Source organism: Orcinus orca, chromosome 6 (assembly GCF_937001465.1).
Source record: "Orcinus orca chromosome 6, mOrcOrc1.1, whole genome shotgun sequence".
In the NCBI taxonomy this organism is placed as follows: domain Eukaryota; kingdom Metazoa; phylum Chordata; class Mammalia; order Artiodactyla; family Delphinidae; genus Orcinus; species Orcinus orca.
In genome coordinates, this window is record NC_064564.1 from 18,610,659 (window position 1) to 18,638,055 (window position 27,397).

A 27,397-nucleotide genomic window follows, 5' to 3' on the forward strand; every position below is an offset into this window, starting at 1 on the left:
TAAATATATACCAGACACGGTGCTAAGTGCATTTACATTCAGTTTCTTATTTAAACCTGATATTAGCATCCTGTGTTCTCATATCAGAAAATCTCAGTGTAAGCTTAAAAAATTATTACACAATATTTTCCTTTCATTTGCGTGGACAATGTAGACTTGTTGATTTGGGTCACCACTGGCATAATAAAATGTATGATTGGATAAAAATGATCAACCATCATATTACCAGAGAAAGGGTAACTATACAGACATAAGTAAGAGAAGTTCAGTAAAAGCCTTTCTACTATAATGTCATATATGTGTTCCTGGGGGTAGGGTGGGAGCTTGTTCTGTAATATTGTACAGTAAAAAGCACGGGGCTTTTGGGACATGAAGAGTTGGGGTAAAGCATTCAGAATCTCTGGAGACGTGGAGCAAGATTACCACTAACCAAAAAAAAAAAAAAATCCTAATTTTAAAATACTAGCACCATTATATTTTCATTGGCATTTGCATCTAACAAGGATCAGTTCATACTTCCTTCAAAACTTAGGTCCTAGTGGGCAGTTTCATCGGTATAATCTTATCGCAAATTCTTTCCTCACTGGTTAACTTTTTTAAAAGGAATGCTTTTGTAGCTTCCTAACCAGCACTCACATTTTTTTTTTTTTTTTCCACTGAATCAAATGCTTTGGAAATCATAGCTGTTGTTAAAGGTGCTGAACAAGCCACTGCTTGCAGGGACTTTTACAGGATTGTCAGCTTTTTTATTAGGTTTTCATATATTGCTATGGGTGTCATTTTAATAAACTTTTCTTTTAATGTAAAAGATACACAAAGAAATGTACAAACAGAAAGTATGAGGTGGGTGAATTTTTAAAAATGAGCACCTATGGGTAACCGAACCCCACCCAGATCAAAACATAAAACTTTAACCGTTCCCTCTGAAAATCTTCCCTGTGGTACGACTACCCTGACTTCTAATACCATAGAGTAGTTTTGTCAGTTTGAATTTATATAAGTTGAATCATACAGTTTGCTTTTAGGTTCGGTGTGTTGTCTAAGAGTGTGTGACAGTAAGATATCACATACAATGGTATGTTGTAAATGTCAGTAGTTTGTTCGTTTTTCCTTCTCTGTAGCGTTATTGGACATTCGTATTATTTTCACTTTTTGCAAATAATGCTGTTGGAACATTATTGTTGATGTTTTCCGATATACACATGTACACATTTCTGTTCGGTGTGTTCATAATGACAGGAATTGCTGGATTACAGTGAATGTGTATGATCACGTTTAGGGTATAGTATGAATTTTACCTATTGGTTGTACCATTTAAAGTTTCATTAGCTTTTATGAGAGTTTTTACTCTCTATATCCCCACTAATAATTGGCATTGTTGCCCTTATTCATTTTTAGTCATTTCTTGGGAAAATACAATACAGATAAAAAACACACACAAAACAGATTCATGGCTTAATGAACCATTTAAGGTAAATATCCTTGCAATCACTGCACTGATTAAGGAATAAAACTTTGCCATTTCAAGTTTCCTATCATTACTGTCACCCACTTCCTCCCCCCAAATTAGCCACTTTCCCAACTTATAATAGTGACCTCCTCCTTGCATGTGATTATACTTTTACCCCCGAATATTTACCTCTTAACACTATCATTTAGTCTTGTACATTTTAAATTTTTTACGAGAAAAAGATTTTTCCCAGTATTTTTCTCATACTGATCTCTAATAGAATTTTATTTTGAGAACATATTTTGTATGACCCCAATTCTTTTAAATTTATTAAGATTTGTTTCATATCCCAGAATATGGTTTATGCTTGTACATTTTTCCAGTCATGCACAAATTAGTATTTTATTTAACCATTCTGCTCTGAAATAGTGTCTTGGTATGTTTGAGTCCTGCCGTCCTCTCCTTCCCCACCTGTCAACGGAAGGTTATTGGTGTGGAATCAGGTTAGACCATTCTGCATTTCCCACCTCACTTAGCTTAGGGATAGTTCCACTTCAAACATACATACAACTACTTTTTAAATTGATTAACTAGTGCGAATGATATTTTCTTACATGTAGGGGGTGAATACCAGGTAAGATGGTCTCAGTCCTTGTCTGCTGCTCATCACCAAAGTATCCTTTATTCTCCACTCCTAGGGTTTCTCTCGGTGGGCTGTCAAGAAAGGAATTGAATGTTGATACCAGCTAAAGTATGAGGTAAGCCAGTGGTTAATATTAAATCATCTTGGAGATTTTTTAAAGACTGATACTCATGTTACACTCTATAACAATTATATCTGATGGAGGAATCAAATTTAGTATTTTTTTTAAATCTCCTTTTAAAAAAAAATTGGAGTATAGTTGCTTTACAGTGTTGTGTTAGTTTCTGCTGTGTAGCAAGGTGAATCAGCCACGCGTATAGAAATATCCCCTCTTCCTTGGATTTCCTTCCCATTTAGGTCACCACAGAGCATTGGGTAGAGTTCTCTGTGCTGTACAGTCTGTTCTCATTAGTTATCTATTTTATACATAGTAGTATATGTATGTCAATCCTAAATCCCTTTTGATTCCAGTGTGCAGCAAAGTTTGGGAGTCACTGGGATAAACATTTCAATGAGAGCAAAGTGTGTAAAAGCCTGACTTATTACTAATCTACTTGGCCTTCAGTAAGAGGCTTATACTTTTCTCCCACCTCTATGGCCATAAAGCTTACATAGTCTCAGTCATGGTCCCCTTCAACACAGAGAGAATACAGACATACCTTTGAACTTGCTTCAACTTTAATACATTTTTTGTAACGAATTAATACTATGACAACCACAACACCAATAATAACCAGGATGAGCCCAACCACCAGGATGGAGATATCTGTAACATTAAGACACATGAACTTCAGCCAGGACATCAACTTTAGGACGATGGAATATTAACACTTAACTGAGCTGTTACAATTCTGCTTATTCCTTCCTTAAAGGGCTTTAATTCTCCCTCCACCAGTTATTTTTTTAAATAAAGTAAAAGACCAAAACATTGCACAAATTATTATCTGTATTAACAATTAACACTCCACCCAAGATTCCATTGTGTTTAAGGGAATCACAGTCAGCAGGAAAAGTTGGATTGTCAGTTATTGACTATAGAAAAGGCCTTACTGTGTTACGGGTTCTTAGAAGAACTCATCCAAATTTAACTAGAAGGAGATACGTTCATTCTAAAAAGAAATTTTAGTAAATTCAAACTTGGGTATTTAAATATCCAATGTACCAAGAAGACCATACAAATCCATACAGAAATACAACATATGTGCAGTGGACTTAGAATATAAGCAAAAAGCATTCTCACTGGTGAGGCTTTTGATATATGAAGGATATTATATTAATCTAGGATGCTCACTGGTAACATTTAAGGTTTCCTCCCATTCCACAGATGCCTGTACTGCCTCGCACTGGCACTCAAGTTCACCATCATCCACCTGGAAGAGCCGTAAATCATAATTCATCAAAGGACTGAGGTAAGTTGTGTTTTGAAGCTCATTTAGCTTAGTGCCAGCTCTACATCAAACACACACACCCAAAAACACACACACCCACGCACTCATGAACTTTTTATTGATTAATTAACTAAACATACCAAAATCAACGTTGGGAAAAATAAGCAAACAAAATACAAGGAGCAGCTGTCTTTGAAGATGGCCTTGGAACAAGAGAATGATCCTGACAAATTCAAAACCAGATGAGCCAGGTAGTTTGACTTATTTTTCCAGAAGCCATAAATCTTATTAAATGAACAGCCCGGCTAGAGCTGGACATGTCATAGCCAAAGAGGAGACTCTAACTAGGCTTAGTAACAGTGAGATAATATTAATGTGGGAAAAGAGTGATGGCATAATGTTTAGTTCATCAAAGAGCATTGTGTAATGGTTAAGAACACACACTCTTTCTGTCCTGAATTCTCAGCTTTTCCTTGCGCATACCATCAGTGCGACTGGTTCGCCATCTCTAAAAGTGGGCATAGAAATAGTACTTATCTTTTAATGTTGTTATGAAGCTTTTAAAATTTAATATATATGTAAAATAATTGAAAGAGTACAACTCTATATACGTGTTACTGATTAATTTGGCTTAGGAAAGATGTTACCCACACATGCAAACTGCTAGGTACTGCTAGTATTGAACAGTGTTAAATGAGTGAAAAAAATTGCTTTTATTGTTTTTCTCAAAAGCTTTAGGCTAATGTTGATATTGGTGTAATTTAACTGTAAGTGAAATTATGATAGATCCAATGTTAAACTTCAGGTTTAAACTTCATTCATATGTAAGCTCCTGGGTTTCTAGTTTACCAGTCCAATGATAAGACATATACTTGCAACACGGGCATTATCTATGTATAATACTTGGTTTGGCTTTTGGATCAATATTATTGATGATACATGAAAAAAATGGATCCCAAATGCATATTTTATTTAAAAATCACTATACGTACGTATATACATACATACATACACGCTCATGCGCACACCTGCACTTATACATGGGCTCAGGAATGAAGTCTTGTGTAAATAAATGACTGGTAAGACACTAATTTTAAAAGGAGTCAAACCTTACAGAATTTTCATTGCACTGAGAGGAGCAGTTGGTTGAATTGTAGGCCTGTGCAGTAGTGACACATTCACCATTGCTGCACACCTAGAAATGAAGTCACCAAGATGAATTAGAATTACTTGCTCTTAGAATTTGCATCATTTGTTCTGTTGTGAAAAACCACATGTAGAATCTTCTGTGGAAGAAGAAATCCTCTATAAATATTCAATGGTTATTTGAGATGTGTACTGCACATTCAAATACTGTTGTATACAAACATTAATTATTATAATGTCTATGTCCTTATTAATTCTTCAAATATTAATCTATCAAAGATTCCACCATTGTAATTGCAGCAATTTCTTCATTACTTCTATGAGGTTTTTTTCTGATTTGATAAGCATCTATGGTCGTTTATTTCACAGTTGCTGGTTGGGCATTCTGTCAAAATCAATTAATCTTCTTATTTATACTTATTACTTTTGTTTTAAATTATGCTCGTTTTGGGGGGTAGGTTTTATGACCAAATTACTGTTGTTGTGTTGCTTGTGGTTATTGCCTGGCTTATCTTAGCTCATTTATTTGTCAACTGTTATTTTTAGTTTTACCTGTTTCTTTAGAAAAAAAGCTTACATCTGGAAATGTTTTTCCAACTCTATTGAGGTATAATTAACTGTTAAAAATTGTATATATTTAAAGTGTATATCGTGATGACTTTAGGTACTCTTATACATTGTGAGATGACCACAAACAACCTAATTAACCCACCCATCACCTCAAATAGTTACTTTTTTTGTGATAACACCTAAGATCTACTTCTCAGAAAATTTCAGGTACACATTACGGTATTATTAACTATAGTCACCATGCTTTACATTAGATCTCCAGAAGTTATTCATTTTATAACAGAGTTTGTATCCTTTAACCGATGTCTCTCTGTTTTCCCTACCCCTTGTCCTCAGCAACCATCATTCTCCTTCCTGCTTCTGTGACTTTAATTTTTTTAGATTCCACATATAAATGAGATCATACAGCATTTGTCTTTCTGTGTCTGGCGTATTTTGCTTAGCATAAGTGAAATATCCAAGTTCATCCATGTTGTTAAAAAGGATTTCTATTTTTTAAGGCTAAATAATATTCATATATATATATATAAAGTCACATATATGTGTATATATATATTTACGTATATAATCACATTTTCATTATCCATTCACCTGTCCAAGGACATTTAAATTGTTTCCATTGGCTATTGTGAATAATGTTGCAGTGAATACGAAAGTGCAGATATCACTTCAATTTAAATTCATTTTCCAGTTGGCTGGAGTACTTGACTATTCTTCTTTTCAGAAAATAAATGCTGTCTAATTTTACTGTATATTGTCTTAATCATAAGGTTGTGCGGGTGTTGTTCTGTTACTTTACACTCTGAATAATAGCTTGGTTATATATATGGTTTTAGGGTCACCATATTTCTGTTTCCCAAAACTGTGGATTTTGCTGCATTATCTCCGGCATTTTTTGTTGGAGATAAATATGATGGTAACTTGATAATTTTTCCTATTGAAAAATAATACTTGCCTTCTTTTGTGCTCATAGAACATTTTCTTTATTGTTGACTTCACGGTATGAAGATAAGTCTAAATGCTCATTCATTTTTATGATTTTTTCCCGGTACTGAGTTTTTACTTTATGCATTCCTAAGCTCAGGGACATTGTTGAGTATTATTTCCTTAATTACATTTTTTTACCTCTATTCTGTTTCCTTTAGCTAGAATTCCTATTAACACTGTATCAGGTTTCTTAGCACTGTTTCTCTTGCTTTTATTCATTTTCTTTTATTTTTAAAAATTTCCTTATCTTATTTTTCTGTGTTAAGAAGTTTAGCTTCCAATTTCCTTTTTTTTTTTTCCCCTGGAGTTTCTATTCCATGGCTTACTGCATAAATTGCATATAAACAGGCAATCATGATTCATTTTGCACTTTGAAGGCAGTGCTTCTTGATTTCAAATTATATCATTTTTATAGATTTAATATCCTTCTAAATAGTATAAAATATAAATTTAACTTATTTCTAAAGGATTTTCCTCTTTTTAAAAATGCATCTGTTTCATAGGAGACTATCATCTTTGATATCTCAGACTGGTCTCCTTTGTTCACTACTGAATTCTCTTATGTCTGTTGTTTATCTTCTTTCCTTATGCTTCTAGAATGGGTTTTCTATATACATGATTAAACACTGAGAAACATTGTTTTAAAACCCATGTAGACCTCACTTCAAGTATTTCAGGCTCAACTAAAGGAAAATACTGAGATGTATTTTATTTTGATTTTGCTGTTCTGTATGTTTAATAAAGAGATAACTACAGAGACAGTTTTTGAGCACTTCTCTGGTAGAGAATGAAAGAATTAACTAATTTCCTCTCTTCTCTTCTCTTCTCTACTCTCATTCTCTCTGCAGTCTACTATCTTTCTCTCTTACTGTTTCTCGTCTTTTACTTTTCATCTTTTTTTCTTATCTATGTTGTAAGTTCTATAGTATAACTAAGGAAAAGGGCACCCAGGGTTAATGGGATATGTTTGTCCTCTTTTCCCATGCCAAATTAAAATTTACCCAGAAAGAATAGCTACTAAGAGAAACTAGAATGTTTTTAGGCATTTATAGTTCCTCAAGTCTAAAAAATAGTATCTCAGAATAAATATGAAAATGACAAATTCTGTCAGTAGTGTCTTTGTGATACCTCTACAGACAAGCGTTTGCTATGCATAGATAGATTCCCTCAATAGGAATTGGTTCAAGAATTGGTATGTACTAAGATTTCTCTAGAAGGAATTAGGCACTCAATGTGGTGGTACATGGTCGTGATGTGTTTGCACAATCACAAAGTGTTCCTTAACAACTGCTCCCCTATCAATTTCTTGGCTTAATTCCTGCCTTTCTGTGAAAGGGATGTCGTATGTTTGCTTTGTACCTCTGGCTGATTTTCCTTATCTGAAGTGAGTAGAAAATTATTCGGTATTTTCTTCAAACCAATGCCTCATATACTCTATCTTACTGAACGTCCTTGAACTTTCTAGTTTGTGGTTGGTACACATACCCAAATTTTCACAGGTATTAACTCCTCGCCATTTTTATGTTTATTTAGTCTTTCAATGGGAAACTGTATAATTAAATCTATGGACTTGAAATAGAGGTCTCTATGAAATTATTAAATTCTGATTCTGCTTTTACATGCTGAATTTTTACTTTCCAATTCATTTATCTATCTCATTATATGAATGATACTGTAATGCTTGTGGATGGCAGTGTCAGGGGGTGGTGCATATCACAGAAACTGCTCAACTTCAAAATTGCTGATTTTCTCTACGGCGTTATATTTTTTCAAGTATTCTTTTGTTTATAAACCTTGATGAGATGGCTACTGTTTTTAGTTTACATTCTCACGTTTTCATCTTGGAGTGATAAAGCCTTTCCAATCAGGCTTCACTCTACCTGTTCAATTTAATTTTTTGCCATTTCACTCGGAGTGCCAGTCACTCTGAGATTGTCAGCTACCTGTCTATGCCATACACTTGTACCTTTGCGTATTATGTAGGTATATTTCTTTTTAAAAAGTCTTTTCTCATCTTCTGTGCGTTGAAAAATGTTGTTCATAAAGTCAAAGCTGAAATGTCGCTCATTTAATGGCATCAGAAGATGCCACTCTGTGTTCTACAAGTAAAGTCAGTCACTTCCTTTGGACTCGTGCACATTGATCACATCACCATGAAAACAGTTGAGTTGGATTGTAGTGATACACTTAATTTAATCTACGAAATTCTCAAGTACACTCATCTTTACATCAAGTGTGTCCTGCACAGACACTGGCACCATAGTATGTGCCCAGTAAATATGTCTGAATGAATAAAATAAATGAAGATTCTATGGCTACTTCATAGTCAAATGAATTTTTAAAAAAAATCAGTCTATAATTTTATTGAGCATCTACTGTAAGACACTAATTAAGCACATTTATAATATTTTCATAATTTGTATAACAAATATTAAGCAAAATGAATATTTACTATAGTGTTATTGCTACTCTGCTCAATTAAAAAAAATACTGCAGAGTTTTTTTCTGTGTTCCCATATATAAGCCCTCTGGAACCATTTATAGGATCCAATGAGGTTTTAAGTGACTGGACAAGCAGTTTTAATAAAACAAAGGGCCTTCATCTTACCAGTCCATCTCCATATTTTGTTCCAGGAGCAACCAGGCCAAACTCCTTAGAATCGTGGTATAAAAAAAAAGTTTTGCATTCAGTGGCATTCTGCTTCAGAGGCTTCTTAAGGTGATAGATCTTTTCTTCTCCAAGGACAGAAGAATGCTGCCCACCTGTGCAGAATATCTTTCCACATTTGATACCTCTGAAGGAAAGGAAGAGTGTTCTCACACTTGGGACCAGAAATACAATAGAACTTTAGAGACTAGGTTGGAAGTGAAGTGGCCCGGTCATGTTTTTCTAAACCAGGCTTGTCAGAGAGGAGAGGCTGGGTAAACTGTTGGACCCTGTTTCCTGACCCTGGAAACTGAGATGAGTATACAAAGATGTAAAATGATTGTATTTCTTTATGATATCTATGTAATTCTCATAAAGCAATATTAGCTCAAGTTTACAGGAGAATATTTCTTATTAGTAATTTGAATTAGCATAACTTGAATCAGGATATTAAGATTTCCTTCTTACTTTTTCTTGCGTGGAGCACATCAGTTGATTCTCACAACAAATCTATGAAGTTGCTATTATTATAACCCCCCCTTTACAGATTAGGCCGCAATTGGAAGTGAGAGAAGTTAAGCTACTGCCCATTTTTAGGATTATATTTAGAAGCAAAGTTGAACTTGATTCTAGGTTTTTATTATTGTTGTTTTCAGTCCAAATCCTGTTTGGGGGCACACAGAAAGCCTTGTCAAATGTCAGAAACAAACCCAGAAGTGGGGGTCAGCACATGCTTTTTAAAAATCAGATCTAACATCCAATTGTCCCATTCTGTCTTCAACTTCAGCGTCTACCTTTCTTTCTTCTGATGGCTTTCCTTCTTTTTTCCTCTTCTCCCCTTTTCTACTTATTTTCGCCCTCCTTCTGTTTGCTTCTTTCTCTCTTTTTTTTGTAGCTTCTTTTCCTCCCTTTCTTCCTAAGAATCTTAAATCTTTCCCATCTTTCCTCCTTGTGTTCCATGACTTTCAGTTACAAAATACAGAACATAAATGCCCGTTAATTCCATCAGGGATGTCTGCTCTCTCCCTTCTTGCTTCCCTTTCTTCCTAATCTCCTCAGTAAAAACAGGCTGGCAGCTGTCAGAACAAGAGCTGTTCTGATTTTGCAAAACACTCTCAGAGGGCACGTACTTTTCTTCACAAGGAATTAATACGTGTTTCTTGTGTTTGCAGTATCCAAATTTATTTCCAATTTTATTCATCTTGTAGCAGATATCAGAACTGTCTTTTGCCTCTGGGACCCAAAAACGGTATGATAAAAGTAAAACATTGAAAGCATGAATATGACAAATCATAAAATGCCTTACTTTTCTAATATAATTGAAATTTTAGTGTCATGTAGCAGTGAAGCAGAATGGGACAACTAAATAACTTAAAAACTATCCTATTGCCTCAGGAGGATATTTTAGGAAGGAATATGAATGTAAAAAAGAAAGAAACATACCTTAACCCACATACTGAGCTAGTCAATTAATATTAGAGGTAAAGTCAATGAATATGAAAGGTATTATTCAGAAAGGTGCCAGGTAATATCTGCCACAAATGGCATTATCTCCAATCTTGTCCCCAGATTCCTAAGGGACAGTAACAGAAATAACGGCTGTTATCTTTATCAATCATTCACTGTAATTGTCTCTCGCCTTTATCAAACACTTCAGAGCACTGATCATCCCGGGTGGGACAATTTCCCATGAAGCAGTAGCCTTTTGCATTCTTGCAAGGAAATCCATTTATTTGGAATTGGTCCTTAGGACACCCGGAAGAGTGGCCAGTACACATCTCAGGAAAATCACACTCATCTTTTGCCGGTCTGCATATAGACGCTGCTTTTTTCAACTGTTGAAGAAAAACGAATAGATTGAATCTTGGACACCCATAGGTTAGGAAAGGTTCAGTAAGTAGGAGGAAGTAAGGAGGTTGACCCATTTAATTTATCTAAAAAAGTTTTAAGGATGGATCATGACTTCCCTCTCCACTCCACTGAGAATTATTAGCATTCTTGGTTTTTATGTAATTTTAGGAACAAGTTGGTGTTTTTGAAATTTGGTATTAGAGCAGCACTGAGAAGAGTTGGAATGGACATAAAATGGAGAAATGAAGCATATGTTCTGTTCATCTTGCCTTCTTCATCCCTTTAGTACATCCCTTTCTCACACCCCACCCCACCGTACATGCACAACTGGGAACGCCTGACTCTAATGAGGAATCACCACTCCCAATAAATCAGATCTTTTCAGATGAACTAAAAACATACCCAGGCTCTCACTGCTGGAGGGCACGACATGGAAATATTCTCTCTCATTCAGCCATTCAATATGCATTTAATTTGTGCTGGGTTTTGGAAAGATTTGAAGATGAATAAAACACACTTCCTTTCCTTTGTCAGTTCGCAATCCAGTGGCGTGAAAGAAGTGTCAATAAACCCTTAGACAGAGGCATTTGGACTTTTGGTCATCTTTCCTAGGAATATATCTCCAGCTACTAGTCACTGTCACTTTCCAATTCCAGGATAACCCTTTTCCCTTTCAGTTCACTGTTGTTGGGATGCCATTTTCCCCCTCAGCTGAGGTGAAATAGGTTGGTAATGATCGACAAAAAAAGCAAGAATCATGTTAGCCGTATAACTCCACTCCTAAAAGTCCAAGCACTGCTTACCTGCTTCTCCACTCCCCAGACCATAACACTGCTTAGTATTTAGAAGTCTGAGCATCTCAGAAGAGGCTGTATTGGGTACGAGCCATCTTAGCTCCAATCTGGGATTAGTGGTGGAAGGTCATTCAGTGGCCAGACGACTCTTTGGTTCTATGTATACTTAAACTGAAAACAGAGAAACCCAGTCCTAGCAAAGGATCTTACCTGTCAAGATTCACAGCATTCTCCTTCTGCACAACTAAATCCTGGCTTCAACATACATTTGTGTGCCTCACAGCAAGGATTAGTGCATTCCTGGCAATAATCAAAAATGAAAAATTAGAAGCAGTTTGTAGTTTGGCTCCTGTTTGAAGAGTTAATTTGTGGTGCTTCTATGCAATTTAGCCATAATTGTTTTTCAGAGTTAAATCCAATACATGGTCCTTGACTGTGATATGTATACAAAGACTACTGCGTGCAACTGGTGTTTGGGACTTTTACTTTGTTTCCTTCCCTTGTGCTGTTCAGTACTCCACAGCTAATGATTCTCACTGGTAGCATACAAAGCCCAGAGTTTGTGACTTCCATTCTCCTGATGACTTCTGTTCTCTGGAAGAGTCCTGCTGCTTCTCATGCTAAATGTTGGGTGTGAGATAATACAACTTCTGATTTTATATTTTCCTCAAGATGCTAAATATTTATGGCTGAACTTTTAACAAAACGCATCGTTAGATAATAATAACAGGATGGACACTTAGACCCTATCTGCTGAAACAAAGTTAAGACTGCAAAATATTGTCTGCATCCTGTCATGTAAGGTACTTCAAGTGTTGGAATGAAACTGTAGGACTATTCCAAAAAATGCACATAGGCAAAAGCATCACTTTCCAAAGTTAGGATTCTCTTTCCATTTAATCTGAGACATTTGAAAAATAGAAGCTGTAACCTCTGGACCTTCGCTGCCTCCGCTCTGATCTTGGAGTCTCTTCATAGCCAGAGTGAATTTTGAATTGTGCAGTGTCTAGAAAATAGCTACTTAAAATGTGGTCCTCGGACCGGCGGCCTTAGACAACCTTGCAGGTTGGTAGGAATAGGATCTCAGTTCCACTGCAGACCTACTGAATCAGAATCCACATTTTAACAACATGCCCAGGTGATTTATGGGCACTTGATAATGTGAGAAGTCATTATCTAGGACACATACCTATATGATGACCTCTTGAAAGAAAAAGCTCCTATGTTAGAGAAAAGCAGAATAAGAATTAATTTAAAATATGCCTCCAAGGCTTATTCTAAATGTACCAGAGACTGCAATGAATATGTGTAAGTTTAGAAGGTTTCTGCTCAATTAACTTTTCTAATAATGTGAACTGGTCAACAGGGATATAGACTAACCTCATAAGACCCTGAGTAAAACTCGATTGACTGACTGTGAGGGATTTTGTAGAACAGATTCCTACTGTGCATGAGAGATCAGACTTAACGACACCTATGAGCCCTTCTCACAAGAGGAGCCAATTAATGTATAAACCAGGCTAATGTGATGCTTTGAATCTCCAGCAAGATCATTACATGACTTGGTAAGAAGCCTTGCATTGAGGCTGCACCAACAACTTGTTTCCATTTTTTTTTTTTAAAGCACAGTTTTTAAAGCTTTACAAGAATTACCGTGGTTGATTAATGGCTACATCCCTGTCTAGATTCTAGCTGAGGTTACACTTTGTAAATGTAAAGGCAACATCATTTGCAAATACCTGAACAGGGCCACAATCACACTCTTCTCCATCGTCCAACCTCTTGTTTCCACAATATAGATAATCACTGAACTTATCAGAAAATGGAATATTGAACATGCACGTTGGCTTGTAATCCTTGAGATATTGCTGGTACTGGGTTTTGCTGCATTTACTGAATTTTAGTGCAGGAATGCTAGAGATAGGACGAGTTAAAAATAAAGATTAATCATATCAATGCATAGTGGTAGAACAGCTGTGAAAGTTCTATGAAGAATTTAGAACAAAAAAACATACGTAAATGATAGACTCAAGGTCCATTTACCTTTTTTACTCTTGTCTCACTGTTACAGCAGAGTAGTAGCTGGGCTCTTTATTATAGAAAATGTCTTATTGAAACACAGCCAACACATACTATTTTAGTGAAAATACTCAGACTATATATCCTCCAGAATATCCTTCCTGAAGCCCATGGTTCCGACCAATTGTGCCTGCTGCTCCCATATCACTTTTTATTTGCCCCACTTGAAATAATTATATATTTGCCTACCATCCATGCAAGAATACAAGCTTCTCAATACAGGGACTGACTCGTGTTCAAAGTTTTTAAAAATAAGCACTAGTTAACACAGTGCCTGGCGCAAAGTAGTTCTCTATAAACATTTTCTGAAACAAACTATTAATATATAGTACGCTCTTACACATCTTAGGAATGTGATATATTTCTTTTTAAGCTGAAACTTGCCTCCCTTCCATCTTCCTTTTGTTTTGACTCCTTTGTTATTATTATTGATACAATGATTGGATACAGATGGACTTTTAAAGTCTTGGATACGTTTGAGTGGGATGTTATGGTCCCCCCAAAATATTACTAATTATGTAGATAATGATGTAAAATTAGATATCAGTTACTGAGTTCTTACCCAGGAGATATCAGGAAAATTCCAGATAATAACCATATGTCCCTACAATATTGAGTTTTACTCAAAGCCACTCCCCCAATATTGAAATATATTCTCTATGTTGTTTAAGCCTCACCTTCCATCACTATCCATCACGCATTTTCCCAAAGTACAGGTACATGGGTAATCATCATGCCGCATCCCAAGGTCATGCCCCAACTGATGTGCCATTCTGCTTGCAATGGCATTTAGGTCACAGGTCAAAGATCCTGATGCCAAAAAAGATGTGCATTAGAAAGTTCTGTAAGATAGTACACTACAGTACATAAAGCTTTGAACTAGTGGTTGAGAGCTGGTTTCTAGCTTCCGGTTAACTAGTATTTTATCTAAGAGGTCGTGGACTTAGTTATCTTCCGTTCTTGCACCTTAGTTTCTTCAGTTATATAATGAGGTTGGACAAGTAACCTTTTGGATGTCTCTAACACTAACACTTTGAAATTTTTTTTTTTTTGGTGCAGTCATTGTTGGTTTTATATAGACTCATTTTTACAAATAGCTCAAATTTATTAATTAAAATCCTACACAATAAAATAAACATTATTGATTGTCTTCTATTATTAGATATTCAAAGGGAGTAAAAATAAAAATATGTGAGTTTTGGGTTTCCAATTTATAGTCTCACATTAGGCGATAATGTTATACAATCATGAAGAGGCAGTTACCACTATGAAAAAAGTCAGAAGATCAGTAATGTAAAATCCAACACAGAGTTGATAGTTATCTCTGTTCTTAGTTCTATTTCATGTTTTAATCTCTATATTAATGAAAAAAATTAAATTTCCAAAGAGGGGTGGGATATCAGGTTACTGTAAAAGTAAAACACCCCTAATTTGGTGATTTCATCTTACTCATATGACATTTAAAATGTGTCCTGGATGGGTTATACTGTCATAGTTGGAGTGGACAGCCTATATTAGATTAATTTGACTCTATTATGCAAAATTTTGTTTCTAAAATACCATGGGCAAAGGCGTAATCATAAAAAGAACCATAGGAATAATAAATCAGGTAGCCATTTTAATAAGTACTGGCTTTTAAGTTCAAGGTCTTACAAGACTTGCTTAAGCATAACAACAATTAGGCAGAGACACTATAGGAAATCAACCCAAACCTTGATATCTTTTTTTTTTTAAACAAATTTTGTAATGTATTTTCATAGTCTTTGTGCATATCCTTTTTTTTTTTTTTCCTTTCAAACCTTGATATCTTAAAGAATGTCTTAGTGTTATTTGGGCAGCATTTACTAGAAGTGTAGTGACTTGGGAAAGGATCAGGTAAACAAGGGGAGTCAGCAGTATGTAGGTTTTAGGCTTTTTGAAAGTGAATGGTAAAGCCATCTAGGTATGATATTTTCCACATAAGAACAATTATCCTTACTTGCTAAACCAGCCATCAAGTTTTATGTACATCACGTGTCCTTATAAATAACTATATTTAATATGCAAAAGAGATTTCCTAATCTTTGTAGGTTAATTTGTGTATGACATTCATATAAACTCGGAAAACACTGGTTTATCTTCATTATTTGTCTATAGTTTTTAATAAAACATTTCCCATTTAATAACGGAAACATGACAGTTTCATCGTGACATTTTGGTGGGAATGTATGACAGGATGCATACATGGTCCCTTTCAATAGGACACAGAAGATTACAGAAATCTAAGGTAAGCATTTTGATTAAGTAATACAACATAAATAAAACACAGCCCACCTTAACGACACTGGAGGAATAATAGGGCAGGCATATACCCCCTGAATAGGAAGTTCCTTGTGCATGTGCTTAGAGCCACTTTCCACTATGAACGAGATATAAATAAACTCGTAGTTCAGTTAACACAAACACTGAAGTGCAGTGAACCCCCCCAATGCTAGTGCCTTGGCACTGGAGTTCTGGAATTGAGGATGACCTTGGTTGATATGAAGCTCATTTTAAACCTGTGGTATTTTAGAGGCATTGAGAAAGTCAATGTAGTCTTGAGTTGAAATCATAAAAGAGTATTTTCCCCCCAAAAATAATAATAAGGTCAGAGTCCATTTGACTTGACTTTAGTTTGCCTTACACTCAACTTTGGATAACACCACTTAAAAGACCAAAAAAGTTTAAAGTGTTCAGAGGGTAAAATGCAACATAGTGAATGGACTCAACACCACGATTAATTTGCCGTGGTGGAAAATTAAAACAAAAAAATTAATCAACCGTAGAAACTCATAGAGGATTTGATAAGTATAATCAAACATTTAAAACACTTGTCATGTGAAAACAGGTCTATTCCTGGGTTATCTAAAAAGACAGATGTACATGTGTATATTAAAGGGAGCCAAATTTCATATGCTTTCAAGAAGAATATTTAGAGTTGGACCACTTTAAAAAGAACTATCATAGGCTGAAGGGCCGTACGTAGAGTATAATAGAGACGGTTCAAATACAAGAAAGCTAGTCAGGCTAGATGACCCCTTTCAGTGTTTAACTTTTCTGATCAAGGAGATATGCTGTATTTCTTTCTTCACTACTGATATGTTTCTGTCCCTACATTTTAAAGTCATTTAGTAGCACTCCCCCATATCTCTATTTGTAGACATACTATTGGTGGTGAAGCTACTGCTCAGAGTAAGAGACACACATGGAAGTAAAAGATTGTCTACTTATACCAAGTTAATTTTCCTAGGCTAATTTATTAAGTATTTTAAGACATACATCCAAGGAATAGGCAAATAGAGCTAATCTTGCCTGCTGTGAAGGTCATGATAATATTTTACTGTATATCCATAATTTTGGGGCACAGTAGTACGTGAATATCTGAACCCAACCACTACTCCCCTGGAGATATGTGTTGTGGACCATCCTGGATATGAAAATCAGAAATGATATTTGGAGGTCTGGTTCACTCATCAGTCTGCCAAAGGGCTGAACCTGACCTCTGACTATGGGCATTGGAAGCTTCACAGTTCTGAGTTCAGACTGAAAGTTAACATTTAGATAACGATAGAAAGCATATTTGCAGGCTATGTTTGTAGACTTTAGGAGAAATACTGGTAATATAGGTAGATGAAATAGTTAAAGTGGATACCAGTCTTATATAGTAGCTTTAAGGACATCAAAAGAGATGCTAAAAGACTCCACTGCTTCAAATTTGTTCTTCCCTAATTTAACATTCCTTATGATGACAGGACTATGTGAAACACAAAGTTGATGTCAGATCAGTTCCACCATAATTTATCATCTTCCTATAGGCTGAATAGTGTACTAGGTATTTTGAATGACAAAGTGGTAAAAATAGCCCCCCTTTTAAGGAATTAATGACCTAGTATTACAGAAAAATCCAACCCTTTACTTAGGAACATTAAAGCTGTGGCAGGTTTAATTTATCAGATTAATAATCTGTTATCTTAAGTATAGATGCTCTTGAAGAGCTGGTCTGGATGCGCACACTCTGTTGAGGGAAAATGTCCAGAAAATGAAGTACTTTCTCAGAAAGGTGGGTTTCAGTGCAGTGTTGAAATGGCATGGCATGGAAGGCTGAAGAGAGTTCAAATTGGATGCTGATAAGTAAAGTAAATGGATTCTAAGGGTGCTTTGCTTACCTAATGACATTTTCAACTCTGCCCAGCAACATGAATATTTCAGGGTTTTCATTTCTGATATTAATCATTATTAGGAAGAAAGGTTATTTACAAGCTCTCCTGGAAATTTTCTGTATAGCTACACATAACGTTTTTGTCCCTGTGGCTTTTATCCAAAAATCAGCTGCTTTAAAAAGTATTTTGGTTTATTTGTTTTGTTTCCTTTTTTAATAATCCACCTAAGATGTGCAGGAAAATAGAGCAGCGACATACCCAGTAACATAACATGATCAAAATTCTTCCTCTTTTAAAGGATTATTTCTTGCCAAGCCGAAAAACGTAATAAGGTAGTTTCTATTTTAGAATCTATACCTATTTTGTCTCCATTTGTCCATATTTCAAGGCCAACTAATGTCACTTGAATGTCCAAGGTTTTATAAATCTGTTCAAAGGAGAAATAATTTTTCACAATGTCAAGTTGCAGAAGGATCCTTTATCATGGCTATATTCCTTTACATTAAAAAAAGTAATTTTAATGTGTGAAGTACATAAGCAAAAGTTTAGACCTCATTTTACAAACAGTTGTATTGAAGCAGAATGTAGAGTTGAATCGTCCAGAATACTGGGTGAATTGCCGTGACCAACAAAGAAACTTGACCAAAAACACCTGATTCTCCTTGAACTATTATAATCCTTACATACACTGGGCTCAGGATATGTCTAAAATAAATAATTTACTAAAGCTCTGAGATTATACCTGACCTGAAAATATGAATTTATGAACAGTGGCACATAATGGAATGAATGTTCTTTATTCATCTCTCTACTTAGGTCATGAGTTTGTTCTGTAGCAGATTAGAAAGTTGATATTGTTTTCAAAAACCCATAGCTCAGCTTTCATGTTTGTTCCCATGTTTGATTTTTGGAACTACTTTGTTGTGTAAGAAATCTTATTGGGGATTGCTCAAAGCCTCAAAACAGACAGAAATAGTTGTAGCCCAAGGATTCTCACCCCTACTCCCATCTGCTTTTGTAAACACCTAGTTGATAGGTACTTTGATGCCACGACAAAAGAGTTTAAGAGTTTAAGTCATTTCATAACCGTGAGAACTATGGTTCTCATAAACTTTTTTTTTTTTTAACATCTTTATTGGGGTATAATTGCTTTACAATGGTGTGTTAGTTTCTGCTTTATAACAAAGTGAATCAGTTATACATATACATATGTTCCCATATCTCTTCCCTCTTGCGTCTCCCTCCCTCCCACCCTCCCTATCCCACCCCTCCAGGCTGTCACAAAGCACCAAACCGACCTTTAGTTAAATCATGATCTCAAACCTAACTAGATGTCCATTCCTTTTGGCTCTGATCGTATTGTGGAATAAACCTTATGAATTAGGTCCCACCAAGTAAGATAATTTTTTTAACCTTTGAATTCTCTACATTCGTGGGTGGGCTTTAGGTCCATAAAACTGGATTCAAGTGCAAATGGGAACAATATTTGTTATTCTATGGATGTATTCTCTTCTAGTGAAAAAATATCCTATAAAATAAAGCCATATTTTATCTACAGAATGCTTGGATGGGTTTGGATATACATATTTGGAAGGTTGTTGAGAAAGAACTTTGGAATTTCTGAGACAAAAGAGGTGAAGACATGAAAGTAAAGTGAGAAAGGATGCAGTGAAATAATGAGTGTGGAGGATAAAGGGCCAGTAAGAAGAGATATGACGGGAAGAGTCAAGGACTTTTAGACTGTGCTACTTTAAATTGTTTGTGGTATGAGCCCCCAGTCTGAACTGAAAATCTTTAGTAAAAGTTCAGCAATGTGCAACAATCTTGGAGATGGGACCCCAAGGAGAGAGTTAGAGTCTTATATTTGGGTCAGTGTTAGAGGAGTAATAAAGACAATTGCAAGATATAAGAAACAGGAGAAGCAGCACTTGAGATCACCCCCAGAGCAAAGCCAGTACTGGGTGTGGGAGCTCCCCACTATGCCCAGGAAAGGGATTCATTTATATCCAAGGCTAATGGTAGCTCTCAGCCCCTCCAGTCCTGTTTGGGAAATTGAGAGTACCCTGAAGCAATTCCTCCGCCTCCTGCCCATGCTAGGGGGCTGAGACAGCCCCGAGCACTGTGGAGACCGTTTTCCAGCCCCATCTGACCCGAAGGGCTGGTGAGAACACCTGAAAGATATGCATCCCAGCGGTGCTCAAGCTGAGAGAAGGGCAGACAGAGCCAGTAGTCTGCAAGCAAAGCCAGTACTCCTATTCAGCTGGGAAACTTGGGGTCAGCTTGAGTTAAGGCAGCAAACAAAGAGCTTTACCAGTTTCAGGGCTGCTTCTCCTGCTGTGCCCAAGCAGGGAATTTAATTTGCAGCCCCGCTCATTGCTGAATATAGACTTCAGCCTGTCTGACCAGGGACCCTCACTGTGAGACGCTACATAGCCCATTCAACTGCGGAACTTGAACAGAGTTCAGCCCGTGGCTTCCCCCATCTGCGGAGCAAAACTGGTGGCCTCATCTACCCTGGGAATTCAGTGCACTCAGGTCTGATTCAGGCCCCAGACATCCTAGTGAAAAACTAGAAAAAGATCAAATGTCCTTCAGCTGGTGAATGCAAAAACCACTGATCTAAAGGAGCGATTTCTTACAGTGTCTTTCTTTGGGGCCTCTTTATCCTGGTAATGGAGCTGGTCGGAAGGAGTCAGCTTTAAAAAGATGTGTATAATTCACAGTCTTGCTTCTTTGACAGGATACTAGTTCATTTCATGTTAGACGAATTAATCATTTTAGTGAATTTTACAGAAATATTTCCCCCGATTTCTCTGTCTAAACATGGGCAATAAATTATAGCTTGAAAGACTTTTTGCTATGCAGAGGTCATGGAAGAGTGATTTAAAATAGTGGATTTGATCTACTCATGATGGGTATTCAAATCTGTACATTGCTTTATAAATTTTGTGACAGTGACCAATATTTGAAACTTATGTAAATATTAAGTGTCATTTACTTAGAAAACCAAAAACTTAGAGCTATGATGCATTTGTTGCTGTGATTTTTTTTTCAATGGAATTTTGCTAGACTACTTGGTGAACTGTTATGTTTTGGGCTGTCTTAATATCAGTATTACTACAAAAATCCAGCAGAGATCTATCCTAAAAGTTTCTTTCCATTTGTGTTTTTGTCTTGATTCAGACTGTATCAAATCTTACCATGTTGACAAAATTGACCATTCCCCAAACTCGATTCCTCAGTTTGTTAGGGTGATTATTCTTGCGATACTGGAAATATAGACATCAAATCAATACTCATTAATCATACGAGTTGAATAAAAATTCAACATCATGAGATATTTCGAAGAAAAAAATTCATTGGCTTTCCTTCCAGAGGGCTAAAATATCTGGGCAACTTATGCAGAAATAACATGTTTTATATAAAGTAACTAGATATAGCAGTTTCAAAAGTCATGCTTCACCTTGGCACTACTTTAAGGTTTTCTTTATGACTCTGTTCCCTCTTCACATTAAATATATTACATTACGTTGATTTATTAAACCAACTGATAAGTGTGCTTTAGAGTCCATATTCATAACAAAACTTACTAAAGCTCCACAGCAGCCATTATATTGCAAAAAACAACTTTGTCTGCACTCCTGTATCCATGGTGGCTACAAACTAAGGAGCATGTAATCAAGGACCTGGAGCCAGGGATAGGATGGAGAGGGGCAAGAAATTGTGGTTTCCCCTCCTTTCTCTCCAGGAAAAGGCTAAGAAGACAAAGCAGTTTCCTGCTCCAGCTAATTTTCTATGTTGTTCTCTTCTTACAAATGGATTCCCTATTTGTACTTGTTCTCAACATTATCAGTTTAGACCTAATAAAATACACTTAATAATAACATAAGGTATCCCGTAGAGATACATGCAAGTGGTCAAGCTTCTTTTATAATAATAATTTAAAAAATGCCTTTTCTGAATGCTGCAATTATCCTATAGTTAACATTCCATTGCTAGCCTGTTATCTTAAATATCTGAATACCCCCAAAGATATTACATTAGAATCCCTTTAATTTTCATTTCCGACCCACTCCTCAACTTACTACTCATTGATTTAAATGGCACTGTTCTACTGAAACTATTCCTGATAGGCCCATGAATGTCCTCTTAATCATCAAATCCATTGCATTACTAGAGTAAACCTTCATTGTTATGCACGCTTTTTCTTTTGATATGTGCTGGATTGGGTTTGCAAATATTTTTAGGGTATTTGCAGTCGTATTTGTAAGTGAGATTGGCTTATAATTTTACTTTCTTGTCTGGATTTGTTATCAGTATCATCATAGGTTGTTATGGTAATGACCCTTAAGGAATCACTCTTCCGGGTATCTGCACCGATGTGTGGTTCCCTCAACCATTGATTCTAGACTTGGCCGTATGACTGTAGTTAATAAGACGTCTATAAGTGTCCTATAAGCAGAAGCTTGAAAAGCTCTTGTACATTGGAGCCTGGTCTCTCATGATGTTTTGATACCCAGCTATAATACCAGAAGAACGGGCTTGCCTACTGGGGACACATGGGCCAAACCCAACACTATGTACCAGACAAGTGGCTAAGGCCAGGTTACACCATCCAGCCAGCCCTGTGGAACCACCAGATTACTGCAACTGTATAAATGACCCACACTAAGTTTTGGGTAGTTTGTTACACAGCAGTAGATAACTAATATGAACGTTATAATAACTATGAAATGTGTGAAGAATGTTTCCTATTCTTGAAAACAGTGTATAAAAGATGGGGTTTTCTGTTACAATAAATTTTGGTAAAATTTGTCTTTAAACTCATCTGAGCCTAGTTATTTGTCAGTAGATTGTGGACTACTTGTTTAACTTTAAAACTATGTTACATTCTTTTTGGAGTTTCCTATTTCTTCTCAAGTCAGCTTCTTAACATTGTACTACATTCTTCTACTCATAAATTTATTGGCACAAGGTTGTACATATATTTTTTAATGATATATATATAACCTTTCCTATATTTATAGTTATGTTTTTCTTTCATTCCTAGTTTTATTTGTACTTCTATTTTTGTCTTAATAAGTATTGTCAGAAGTTCCTCTACTTCATTTATCTTTCCAAGGGACTAGCATTTGACTTTGTTTCTTTTTGTCTTGTGCTTTTTATCAATTTTACTCATTCTTAAAATTATTTTTCCTTCTCTTTTTTGGTTTTATTCTGTGTTTATGTTCTAACTTTTCCAGTTAGACTCTTAATTCATTAAATTTCTTTCTTTTTTAATATAAATGTTTGTCTACAAATGTCCTTCTAATTACTGTTATGCCACCTGCATCTAGAAAAATTTATCTCAACTCATGTTTTCTTTTTGCTATTATAAATATTTCATACTTTCAGATTTGACTTGTTTAGTCAATTAATATTTGGCAATGTATTTTTCTTTTAGTTTCCAAATAAATTTTCGTTTTGTAGTCTAGTTTAACAATTTTTTTGTTATACCTTCCAATTTGGTTGTGGTTAAAAAAAAGCGGTGATCTTCTCCATATATATCTTTCCTATCTGTTTTACTTCCTTTGTGGCAAAATGTCAGTTTAATTCTTGAAAATGTTTTGTTTGAACTTGAAATGAATACATATTGTCTTTTTTCTGGTTGCAGTATACATCCATCAATTGATTAGATCAAACCTATATTTATGTGGTTCAAATCTTTTCTATTTTTGTTGAATTTTTTCCCTGCTTAGCCTAAAATTTTCTAATAGAGATGTAAAAAACAACCCTTCTTACCCTGTAACCATGTTTTTTGTTGTTGTTGTTGTATATCTTTTTATACTCTGCTGTAAGATGTATAATCTGAAATATCGTTGGATGATTTGCAGTTCTTGGAGAGCTCATTCTTCTTTTCATTATGTTGGTTGACTCTTCCTCGTGTGATTAGTTTTACCTTGGATTATGATTATAGGGCATTTTTGACTTGGAGTCTAGCAGTTTACCGAATTTCTGATCAGTTTTTTTGTTGAAAGCTTGGCGTGGCATTTCTGTATCTAAAGAAAAGTATGTCATGCTCCACATCAGTGCAGGACACAGGCTTAGGATTTTGTTTTCCCATGCATAACATTTTCCCTGCCCATTGCTACAGGCAGACAAACAAAACGTTTCCTTTCTCTTTGCAGTTTCACTAGAGAGCGTTTCCAGTTCCCTTTCAGAGATGGGACAGCCCTTTGTGGCTCTGGGCCTTATGCAATATATTCTATATACTGTGTGTTGTGTCACCATGCCTTTGAATTTTAGTTACTGTTTCGATGGAGATTCTCTGCCTCATTTTTAGCACTTGGAGATTTTCTGTGTTTTTTTAGCTCAACTATAGATGGTGAACATATTTTCAATTTTTTGAATTTGTTCATCATTTCCATATGTGCATAATGTGGAGGGAGGTTCTATTTTGGCTTAGTCTGCTGTACTGCCAAAGGACATTATCATCTCTTATACATGTCTGTTTGGGGAAGCTAAAAACAGAACATTGAACCTGGAATGGAATTCTGATTGAAATACTACTTTCTCTTTGTTAAAAATCACAACTATAGTTTTATAAGAATGAATGGGGAGCAAATGTTTCTCTGAAAACTTACCATGTTATCATCAGCAACAATGAACAGTTCAATATACTTTTCTTTTTCCATACTCTGGAAATTTATGGAAAATTGAATGAAGTACGGTTAATGTCTCTTATCTTAACATTTTAAGCTAAAATTTTCAAGGTGAGAAATGTTAGTATTATTGGAAGTTGACATGCAGGAGTATATCTAATAATTCTAGAAATGTAGATAAATAAAACCCACTATATTATTAAAATGTGTGGTTCTATGCATCAGATTCTAGTAAACCTGAAACAACATTCCATATTTTATTATCCTTTTTATTTTTGTTTAGTCTTTCAGGTAAAATAAGGATTATAAACAAAGAATCATGAATCCAGTTTTTAACATTTAGGGTTTTTTTAAATTTACAAAGTAAATGCTTACTAAGTAAGCTCATGTAAAGGGACCATTTACAGTTGAGAGCAAGACATATCACTGGCCAACAGGAGTGACTGTATTCCTTCTACTCCTCTTCTATCTCCCAATCTCCCTTTATGGGAGTGTCAATTCCAAGGAAACATATGAAAGTTGTTAATTATAGATCTTTTATTTTACAAACCACAATACCAAGAAATTCTAAGTTTTCAGCTTTCAGTGTCATGCATTGAGGTACATGCATATGCTCTTGAATATAAACCAGAGGCATATTGTTCAAATATTTGACTGTCATTCTTTTCTGAACTAAGTAATCATTTATTTATTGATTTATTCAATCAAAAAACCCCATCTATTAGGCATCTAGTAAGTTTCAGACACAGTCTACACCATGGATATGTGAAGAAAATAAACACTCACACATCTTAAAGGCTAACATGTAGAGGGGATTTAAGTTGATATGAACAAGTATAGAAAAGCCTAAAATATAGAGGACTATCATTGTGCCGTCATTCTACTAGAAATTCCACCTTAACAATTAGAATATTTGGTGTGATGAAAGGGGGATAACCTGGCTTATCATCAACAACTCCTCCCAAAAAAGTGGCAGGAAAGACAAGGAAAGAAAAGACAATATCTAAGAGAGATTTCAAGATGTAAATTTCATTCTTTCCAACCACTTATAGCCCTAATACTATAAATCTATATGTAGGATTGTAGATATGCCCCTTCTTAGAAACTGATGAGACAAACTGGGATTTGCTGTAGGGAATGAACACTTTCTGTATAGATAACAAAAACAAAAGTTTGACATTTCAGATTTCGAACAATGAAGATTCAGATTCAGGCAGCCTATACACTTCATTAATTGGGCTCATAATCTCTCTCTTGAGATCAGTAAGAAAGTAAGAGGCATTTGACTTGGGATAAAGATAATTTAAAAATAAGGCACTCACTTCCATTTTGGAGTCTTCCATGGATTTAGCATTGTCATTTGGAACAGCTGTCCTGGTAAAATTGAGCTCTGTACAAGAATAATTGGCAGGTTGCTGCATCTGGGGTTTATATTTGAACACCACATGTTCTCCTTCATCTGAATATTTCACTGGTTCAACAAGGTACCTTCGGTCACTCACCCTGAAGAACCCCCTGTGGAAATTGGGAATACAATTGTCTCTTTAAGATCTCTTTCATTTTACTGCTACATTACTTACACAGTATTTCTCTGTTCCACTTTATGGAGTTTGCCTTTTCAAGAAAGGGAAACTGCAGAGTCAAGGCCTCATGTAAGCATGTAGCCAGGTATTCTGAGAGACAAAGAGGTGAGATGGCATGTAACCTTTGACTCAATAACTTTTCTAAGAGTCAGCTCATCTGGATTTTCAGAAGTTTAACAGCCCAACCTCTCCTTTGAAGCATAGGTAGAGTAACAATTCCCACCCGGGGTTGAGGACCTCTGGCAAGTGTGAGTTCTTGCAAAAATTTTGTGAATTTTCATGTCCATCATTCATTAATTACAGAGTAAATATATGAAGGTACAGACACTATTATGTGGTAATTGTGTCATTAAAGGGTTTCTCATTCTTTAAAATTCTGGGACCTACTCAAGTAAAATCCTCAAAAATGAAGACACAGGTTTCTTGCTCTTTACTCTTTGCCTCCCCACATCTTCTTCCTTTGTCCTTGAGCCCAAGATCTAGAGACAACAATATAGGCTTTACTTCTGACATTTTTTACTTTCCAGAGTCTGGAAACACTGCCTAATTTAGTAAAAAGCTGTGAAGCGTTGTGGTGTGATGCAGTGGGAATTCACAGGCCTACAAATTAGGAGGCCTGGTTTTTGGACAGAGTTCAACCACCAGCAAAATGAATGCTCAGGAGCAAGTCTCTGATGTCAGTATCCTGATCTGTAACATGAGAGGACAGGCTGGATGAGTTCCAGTCACCTTCCAACTCTGAATCCCTTGATCATATACTGAAAAACTTGTCTTGCTTAGGGCTGTGTTTTACATCTTTTTGTCAAAAATGAACATAAACAATGGGCTGGAGTGGATCCTCATGCTGAAAATATACAGTAGCTTTTTTCCATTAAGTTTTCTATTTAAAGGTCTTAAAAAGAAAAGAGAAGTGAATGTCTTTGAAAATTCATAGGAAAACTCATAAAGGTAGAAAGATACGGTGCATACCTCAGACCGTTACATGTGCTGATACTGGCAGCAGAATCAAATTCATGTATGATGGATCCTTGGTAAAAACAGTGATCCTAAAATAGATGAAGAGGCTACTGATGTAAGTACATGTTTTGATATTATATAAATATTAATATCTACATATTTTATGTTCACAATACATCATTATTTCATTTTCACAAACTACACTTATGTTCATTTCTGCATTCATTCATGCATTCATTCACTGCATTCTTTCATTGAAAATTTCGAAGCTACTTTAGAAGCCTTTTATTTTAATTGCATGATTACTTTGTGTGAAGCGGTGTATGAATTCTTCTCTCACAAATTTAAGAGTCTGTTAGTTGATGCTAACCTCAGAAATGTGACCCTTTTCCTTTGAAATATTACTTTTTTAATCCATCTTAAAATCCTATCAGACTACCCCTCCTGTGCTATTATTATAAATTTCCCCCAGTTGCCTATGAA

General features: G+C 35.6%; 1 protein-coding gene across 1 annotated transcript in view; it reads right to left on the reverse strand.

Annotated features, from left to right (window-relative positions):
• Positions 1-27,397, reverse strand: part of ADAM7 (ADAM metallopeptidase domain 7) — a 39,942-nt gene that overhangs the window by 632 nt on the left and 11,913 nt on the right. The window contains 17 exon segments of the mRNA XM_004286965.1: positions 2,065-2,164; positions 2,753-2,772; positions 2,774-2,859; positions 3,385-3,463; positions 4,596-4,676; positions 8,793-8,979; positions 9,962-10,064; positions 10,471-10,666; positions 11,687-11,776; positions 13,216-13,390; positions 14,233-14,365; positions 15,862-15,953; positions 17,988-18,160; positions 20,934-21,002; positions 24,357-24,410; positions 25,697-25,889; positions 26,927-27,003. Coding sequence (XP_004287013.1) covers positions 2,065-2,164; positions 2,753-2,772; positions 2,774-2,859; positions 3,385-3,463; positions 4,596-4,676; positions 8,793-8,979; positions 9,962-10,064; positions 10,471-10,666; positions 11,687-11,776; positions 13,216-13,390; positions 14,233-14,365; positions 15,862-15,953; positions 17,988-18,160; positions 20,934-21,002; positions 24,357-24,410; positions 25,697-25,889; positions 26,927-27,003 — 1,908 coding nt within the window.